This window comes from Echeneis naucrates, chromosome 11, assembly GCF_900963305.1.
Source record: "Echeneis naucrates chromosome 11, fEcheNa1.1, whole genome shotgun sequence".
NCBI lineage: Eukaryota > Metazoa > Chordata > Actinopteri > Carangiformes > Echeneidae > Echeneis > Echeneis naucrates.
In genome coordinates this window covers 9,044,180-9,053,057 of record NC_042521.1, presented here as the reverse complement: position 1 = coordinate 9,053,057, position 8,878 = coordinate 9,044,180, and the positions used below count along the sequence as shown (strand labels likewise).

Genomic DNA, 8,878 nt, shown 5'->3' with positions numbered 1-8,878 from the left:
ACTCTGTCCATCTGGCACCGGAAAACCCAGATAACATCCCTGACCAATGGTGGGCCTCTAATATTCCTCAAAACAAACTTCCAATCACATTTCAGACACATGTTACTGTAATGCATAACACAACTGAGGTTTAAGAACACTTCACCTGAGATCAGACTTGTTACTGTGAATCTTACACTGGAGAAAATATTCAATAAGTATCACCTTTCGCCATTGATTAGTGCTCAAAATCAGCAGCACCTACTGGAATCATTGCACTTCACCTCCAGACACTGTAAATGCCACTGAAAGGCCGGCACAAGAAAGATATTTAAGCCATAACAGGTATCACTGCAACAGCAATTCATGAACACAGTATTTCCATCTGTAAAGGTGTATACAAGTGTATTAAAGTATCAGAGTACTAGGGATGTTGAAGCCTGAGGTTGAACCCTGTCAGTCACGCACGCACAGTTGGCCTATGGATGTGTGTGTGAGTGTGTGTGTATTTCAGAAAAGCCAGGGCGGTAACAGAATGTTTGTGCCAAGTGAAGTTATAAAGCAACACCATCACAGTGTGTAACAGCCGCTCACCACAGACAGTGACTCTCCTGCCTGCCTCTCTCGCTCTCCTCTGTCCATTTGTGTGTTTCCCCCCCTCCACGTATATCTTTGTGAGCAAGCAGTGGTTAATAAAGATTTGGGGTTCAGTGAATGAAACGGGTATGGAGACTGATTTCTTTTACATCCTTCAGCATTCAAGTATTGGACATATAAAACTTTATAACATATGAAACAGGACATCTGATTAGACCGATCAATGTGCTGACTATCTTTCAATGAAGCGAATTAAAAAAATTATATAATTGATTTTGTCAGTGCAGACATTTTGATACAACAAAACCAACAGTTTATACTCATCCAAATTGTAAATAAGACTGTAAAACATAGTTTTATAATTTGCCATCACAAGTCCATAAAAAGTCTATGAAACTAACAGACACTCAAAAGATTGAATGCTTGTGATGAATGACTTATACAATTGATGAAGTATCACACATGCTCTCAATTCATTTTTGACTATCTAATCTATTAATCTACTTATTGTTTTACCACTGTGAAGATGACATTGCAGTTTAATTATATTTCCAAGGTTACATTTTGTTAGAGAGAAAAGCTATAAGAAATCAGATTTTACACGTGAGCGGCCATTTGCATTAAAAGTCCATTTGCTGTAATTTTGTACTTGAAGCATTCGTCCTATTGATTAAGTGTTTATTCTTCTACATTACCAGATTCAACGGGAAAAAACAACTGAATTTTTACAGAGACTGTAATAACTACTTACTAATTTATACATCACTCTGTGTAGTTCATACATTTATATACAAAGTAAAATGAAACAATCACAATTGTTGAAATACCACCTATGACCAGCTGGGGGAGGCAAAAGACAAGTTGGCTTCACTGAAAATGTGATTGACCTTGTGGATTTGGCTGCAGCGACACTTACATCACTATCTGGCCCTGCAGCATCCTCAATAACAGACGAAGAGTTTCAGGGGAATGACGAAAGAGATGAAAGGGGGAAGAGAGATCAGACATTATAAACAAACAAATGAAAGAGGTAGGGATATTTTGCCAAGTGAGGAACAATTTTGGTCCAGCAGACGGAGAGAAGAGCGTAGGAGCTGAGAACAGAAGGTGCAGCTGGTGCAAGCTGAAACGATGGCAAAGAGACAAAACTGTTCTCCGCACACTTCCTTTCTCACAGTTTCTTAGTCTCGCTCCTGCTCCCTCCTCTGGCCTCCCTCTTCTTTTTCTTTCTTCCCTCCATCTCTTACTCTATGCTCAATCCCGCCTTCATTTTCATCCTCTTCCAACCTTCCCTCCCTCCCTCTTTCCTCCTCCTCTAGTTCCCACGGAGCGCATGGGGCCAGCCGGGCTGCTATTGTCCAGGATATCCCCTCCTTGTTAATGGTTTCCTGTGCACACACAGAGGGCTGCTGAGGGAAACAAGCAGCCTCATCTGATACCAGGCATCACCATGTACTGTGCACACACACACACACACACACACACATGCAAACAACTGTGGCCACGTACAGTACATGCACACTTCACAAACAGATGTAACATACGCAAAAGTGAAAAATCAGCGATGAAGCAACAGGCGATGTATCAGAGCTTTTTTTTTTTTTTTTTTTTTATTAAAGGGAAGTTGTCTTTACCACCAGCAACGACTTTGAAAAGCTGAAAATGATTTGTCAGTGCTTGCTTGTATTTTGTACAACCATAAGATATACACATTCATAATTAAGTTTATCACGAGGGCCACAAATATCAGCGGGAGACAAGAAAGTAGAATTTCTAAACGTGTTTAAAGACAATGACAAAAAACAAAACAAAACAAAAGAACACAACAACTGTGGGGTTTTGTTTTACTGCACATGCTCTCATGGATGAAGCATGGCTGCCTTTTGGTAAAAACTAATGGACAATGCTGCTCTGCTGGGCAAATACAAGAGACAAGGTCATAAAAATCACCTTAACATCATTTGCATGAGAAACAATTGGAAAGGCTGGTAAAAATTGGTAAAACATATGTGAACCTTGGATTGTTAAGGACAGAATTTACTGTAGAACATAGCTTAAAGATGTAAGCTTAAACAGTGGAGCACCATATGAACATCAAGAGGTCGTGGGTAAATTGTGGTTAGGTTTGTTGCAACCAAGCTGATAGCTAACTTCTGTTCTCAGTATTTAGTCGAACAAACACCTGGTTTCGGTTATTCCACCCCATAAAATGCTATAAAAAGAGGTTGACTCTGCATCACCTCAAGCCCTCCTTTCACACCACCCTCTCTGAGTAACCAGGGCGTGAACACTGGGTGTTTCAGCTCAGGGCAAAACAAAAGGGGGACAGTTTCACCCAGGAACTTGACGGACGGCAACTGCTTGACCATCTGGAAAAGCCATTCCTGATAGGCGGACAACAGTGGGTGAAAACTTTTAAGGGAGTGGGCAGGAACACAGGCTAATCAACACAATAAATCACTCTGGCTGCTTTTTTTTTTTTTTTTTGTTGTGGTCTCCCTCCTCACTGTTTTCTCTTCTATACAAAACACAATACGTTAGCAAGAAAATACAAATCCTACATCTAACAAGATCCTCTGTGGGATGTCAGTGTCATAGAAAAAAAAAAAAATAGTACTTTCTTAGTAGGGAACATAAAAAGTCTTGTCCTTGAATGTCCAGCTCAGCTGGGTAGTGATTTGAGTCTAAATGTGGGTTGTGTTGAGGTGCTCACTTCAGTCAGAAAGCTCCGATCTCCATACCCCAAGGTCTGTAGGGTTTCCCCACAGTGGACGTTGGAGCTGGGGGGCTGAGGGTGGTGGTGGGGGAGATGATGGGGAAGGCACTGAAGGGGAAGGGGAACGCTGAGAGTGAGGAGAGGAGAGGAGGAGAGAGCTTGGACGCTGATGAGGGAACCAAGGCAGGGTGCAGGACTGTGGTAGGAGCTGCAGTCGTAGGGGGGACCCGGATCGGACCTTGATCTGAGTGGGGGGTGGTGCTGCTGCTGCGCCTGCCCGGGACGTGAGTCTCTGCAGCCGATGAGGATGATGAGGACGAAGAGGAGGAAGACGTAGATGAAGTCGACGTGGACGTCAGAGGAGTCTGTGGGCTGCTGGTGGCGCTGCGGGGTAAAGGTGCCAAAGGTGCCCCCTGTTGGTGCTGGAGGAGGAGAGGGTGGGTGAGGTGGGCAGGGGGAGATCCAAATGCAGAGCCCCATGCCAGGTGACTCAGGCCGGAGTGAGCCTCTCGCTGACTGGCGTAGTTGTTCAGGTGGGACACCAGACGGATCCTAAGGGGGTCGGTGCTGTCCAAGCCTTCGATTATGCTCAGATAGCGAGCTGTCTCAGCCAGACACTCCCTGAAGCCCAGGCCACGGTAGTCCATCGCCAGGGCGTGGGCGTCAAAGTAACCTAAGGGGAGGAGGGGAGGGAATACAGCTGGTTAGTTAAAGGCAAAACAAGTTAGACAAGGGTTAGAAAAAGCTTTGCCACCAATCAATTAGCACTTGGCTTTGAGAAGTGTGAGAAATTAAACAAGATAGGTTTTATTAGACAGGCCTGGTGGAAATATTCAAATATTCAACCCAAACGTTTTATGATTTATTCAGTATTAATTAAGCTGTTTCTTTATTTTTCAAGGAAACAGAATGGACTTGATTTGCATGTCCAGGTTTCCCCCCCAGTTTGTTGATTCGGCACGTGTGTGGTATGTGTCACTGTCAGTGACTCTCAGACATTTACCTTTGCCTCCAGCTGTATGGAGCATCTTCAGATGATCAACAGTCATTTGCAAAATCTCTGCTTTCTCCAGTTTCGCCGAGCCCTTAATTGTGGCGGAGAGAAGTTGGAGATGATAAGCCAACATATAAATAAACTAGAGGAGCATAAATAATTTTCCGTTTCTGACACTTTATGTGCTGGAGGTGACGCCTGCTTCCTACCTGTTTCTCATAGGCACTGGGCACCAGCCTGCGGAGCTCGCTCAGACTGTTGTTGATCCGGTCCCGGCGCCTTTTCTCGATAATCTGCGGAGACAGAGCACACCTTGTTTAGCTATTTGCAGAATGGACACAGCTCACAGTGTTTCCTACTGCATGATTAGGTTTTTATGTTAAAAAAAAAATAAATAAAATAATTAAATCACTTACTCCTCGACGCCTCTTCCTCGCCTGCACCTGAGTCGATGTAGTTGGAGACATGGAGCCGAGAGGAGAGCTCATATTCCTGCAAGGAAAAAATACAGTGACTGTTTACAATTTGTTTGACAAATATTTCAAATTTAGGCCTATATAAATATTTTACAGCAGTGTGGTCCACTTCGGCTAAGTGACCTGAACAAAAAAACAAAAATGGAAAGAAATCCGAAGAAAACTTCAGTTCCGTGTCAAATAAACTGAGAAATAAACATACCCATTCTCATCTGCGCTCTCCTTCTCCACTTCAATCGTCTCATCCAGCTCGCTGTCCGAGGAGCTAAAGTCGTGATTCCTCTTCATTTTGATTAGTCCACAATAGTCCTTCGGTGCGTCTGTCCAGGTCCGCCCGGAGCGCCTCTGTTTGAAGCTCGCTGCTTTCCCACGGTGTCATTTCAACAGTGCTGCCGGCCAGCGGGGGCGGGGCCTGGGCCAAACCGGCCAATCACAGGGCGGCTGTGGGTTTGACTGACAGCGCAGTTGGACCCAAGCACGTCCCCAGTGCGCTTTGGCAGCACTGAGATGAGGGAGACGGACAGACGTCTCACTCTGACAGTATTTCTGGAGGTGAGTTATCCACCAGCCACCCAGAACAGGAGCTCCAGTCTCTGGGGATCCGATGTGCAGCTGTTCAGCAGTTTTCTCCAACGTGGCGCGGTCTTCCTCCTTCTCCAGCATTTTAAGGACCAGCGCTCCCTCTCAACTCCCGAGAGTGGCTGATCTTCACAATCAGAGAGGATCTTTGGAGAAACTTTGACAGCGGTCCAATGGACTTTCGGCCCCTGACTGCCCCCCCCCCTCCTCCCCCGTGTGTGTCCCGGTGGTGATGAGGAGTGGCTGGCCGGCTGTCAGCACGCGCTGGCCGTGGGAAAGTTCCCCAACCGGCGCTGATAACCAATCAGAGGCCGGCGGCCGTCTCCGGCGCTGGAATGAATGGAGCAATTGGTCGGGGCGACGGGCGGTCTGCGAGCGAGCGTGTGAACCTGTAATCCAATACTGACTCAGCCCTGGAGGAGAGACAGGGAGCACCGCCGCAACCAGAGGAAGCCACCGAGTCTAATCTTACCCCACAGAGAGACCTCATGCACCGTAAAGACGCTGTGGGGACTTCAAGGACCCAACAAAAGGCCATAACGCAATCAAAGCCGTCCTCCATCCCTTCTCCCTGGAGTTTCCACATCATCACCACCACAAGACTGGAGGCTCCTATAATGGTCACACTCCCCCAAATAATTTGACAGAGCCGCTGGTGTGTGTTTGTATACACGGAGGGCTCATGTTACTGTGTGTGGAGCTGCAGCTCTTCAGTGGAGGGTCTCCTGCAGGGTGTGAACTGTGCCAATGTCAAACAGCTGACTGACGTTTCACTGAAAGAATATTGTCATGAAACACAACTTCATAAAAAAACAACCTATAGGTAGTCTTTTTGCAGCATTGGTGGAGGTACAATAACTGTAGCCAGTAAACTACAACATTCCAACTTTATGTTAAGTTAATGTTATTTTATACTGAAGTGAGGAACTTTAAAGAAAATGAGATTATGCATCATCACATAATTTTTAGATTTCCAGTTTATGGCCTAATAAACCGACAAACATTAATCCAGTCAAAAGCACATAAAGAATTTACAATCAGGTGCTGTTTCTCACAAGATATTTACAGATAATACATAATCTGTCAAATAATGGTAATTTGGGAGTATAGGAAGTTTACATGAATCCAATTCAGTTTAGATGATCCAAATAAAAATGCAACTCAAGTAAATGAGCTAATGCTTGTCCCTTAGAAATGCATTAAAAACTGAATTTAGAGCGTGGTTGGCATCATTTTTAGCTTTTTACAGACCAGTTGTTGCTGGCAGGATGCTATAATTGTTTTGTCCTGTCTTACAATCTGAAAGGAAAAAATATGTTTCATAATGTCAGCGGAGGTTGCTTTGAATAATAATAATAAAAAAAAGCAGACACATAATTCTTCCTGTGAAAGACACTCTCCAGACAACAAAACTGAAAATGAAGCAATGAAATGTGTGTTTTGTACATTTCATTGAGGAAATATAAAACCAAGACTCCTCAGATATGGAAGCTATATTGCAATATGAATTGAAATCACCATTCATTTTGGGAGGTCTTTTTTTTTATGTTGTGCTACTAAAGATTAAACTGAAAGCGCTTAATTAAAGATTATTAAGTACTAACACACATAATGACACGGTGATCTTTATCAGTGGAAGCAAAAAGCAACCAAAGGCGTAACAGTCATTGCAGAGCGAGAGGAGGATGCCTCTTTTGGTTCATATGAATGAGAGGAAGCACTTAGGGCTGTTTTCATCTTATTGTTGTTGTACAAGGCTATGCTTGGAGTAGGACAGACACACAGAGGCACTCACACATTCATAGAGAGGTGTATTGGTGTGTGTGTTGGGCAGTGGGAGTGTTTGGGCCGCATTCACACACAACACGTACGAGATCATGCAACCTGAAGCCTTTGTCACAATAAACACAGGTGTGCGTCCACATTAAGTTTCTAACTTTGTGTGTGTGAGACGAGGGGGAGTTGGAGGGGGGAGAGGATGAGGAGGGGGAGTGGGTGAGCCCTCTTGTTGTATTTCAAGTTCACCCAGAGTTCCCACGCTGTTATTTTCTGCCCGGCTGTCTTTGTTCTACCGGTCTCATCACATGTTGTGATTAGTAGGGCCTTTCAGGAGCCGCCCTTTGAAGGTGAGGGCCCACAACATGGCATCATCAAATCACCACCCTCCTCCTCCTCCTCCCCTTCTCTCCCACTGCAAATCAGGCCACCAAACCCTATCACACTCGGGGCCAAAACAATCAGAGGCCGCAGTGACGGTCCATCTCCATCGCTCTTTCTCTGCTCATGTATTCTTTTCTCCTTTTCTTTCATGTCTAATTTCCTGTTTTCACATATTTTCCCCGATTTTTTTTTTCTTGGATTCAATCCTGGCTCTTGCCTCTCTCCTACTCAAAATCATTAACTTGAAGGGAATTCTGTCTTTTCAGACTCCATCTTCAGCTGCCAAATTCTATAAAACACCAAATATTAATACATATGGTTTAGTGTCTGTCATAAAGGGACACACATTTTGGCCAGAAAATCATATGTTTCTGTATGCTTTGCCCTCTCGCTATGTAAAATCAAAAGGTTTTGAATTTCAGTACATTAGTAAGCCGCAAGTGTGTGTTTTGCAGCAATAACATGTCATCAGAGCAGACATAAATTGAGTTTCGGCTCCCCAAAAGGAAATGGAAATAGTTGGATGTCTGTGTGCCTACTACCAAGCTTTGAAGCTGTTTTAATGAGGGATTCCACCAAAATATTTTCCTCCATGCTGTAAATATAATTTTTGCATCAAGCGTAATGTCTCTGCTTCACATATTTATAAAATGGTCCACATGTCATCAGGTGTTTAATTGTATCAACTTGTTTGGATATGATTTTCCTCGAGCAGCTCACGTGGCTCTACATGACTGCAGTGGGTGTAAATTAAGTTTTACTGAAGTGCTGACAGACTGCCATTGATGAATGATGTTGATATCAAGTTCAGGAACTCTTAGTTGCTCCTTAACCAAACAAAGTCATGCAAAGCTGTTAACGGCAAAAAACACTTAAATGTTCCTGATGGCGTCGCTCTTAAAATCCTGTCATCATAGGCTGACTTCCAAAAAGATACATTTATGCATTTATCAACACAAACAATGTTTCACAAGCTTGATTGGTCAATGCCAATGCAATCAAATCTTTAGATATAATTAGAACCATGTAACATGTGGACTCGGTCTGAAAACAATCAGCACAAAGTTTCAGCCAAACTTTCGCCTCATGGCTCAAATGAAGGTCCAGGCAGAGCCCAACTAGGTTTACAGTCTGTAAAATTTAGAACAATTTCTAATATAAGAGCTTTTCTGTAGTTTTCTGTGCCACTTCTCCTGCACATCAGAGAAGAGCTGTCAAACTTTTGTGATTTTTTAAGTGTCAATAAAGATCTTTCCTACTTTTTTTTTCTGATAAAATGAAGCAATAGACTTTATAAATTAAATAAAAACATCTATGGACAGATATGTTTTTGTAATTATGGTTTTTGTATCTTTACATTAACACAAGAGTGATGTC

General features: G+C 43.5%; 1 protein-coding gene across 2 annotated transcripts; it reads right to left on the bottom strand.

The window, feature by feature from the left end:
* Positions 1-2,167: 2,167 nt before the first annotated feature.
* On the bottom strand, positions 2,168-5,098 carry hey1 (hes-related family bHLH transcription factor with YRPW motif 1). Of its 2 annotated transcripts, XM_029513353.1 has the most exons (6): positions 4,965-5,098; positions 4,703-4,778; positions 4,496-4,579; positions 4,296-4,377; positions 3,717-3,965; positions 3,295-3,629 (listed from the first exon to the last, which is right to left on the bottom strand). In XM_029513353.1, exons 1-6 carry the CDS (start codon positions 5,048-5,050, stop codon positions 3,295-3,297), a joined length of 912 nt encoding a protein of 303 aa, XP_029369213.1. In that variant the 5' UTR covers positions 5,051-5,098. The 2 variants fall into 2 exon arrangements, with proteins under 2 accessions (XP_029369212.1, XP_029369213.1); XM_029513352.1 differs by having other exon boundaries at positions 2,168-3,965.
* Positions 5,099-8,878: the final 3,780 nt, after the last annotated feature.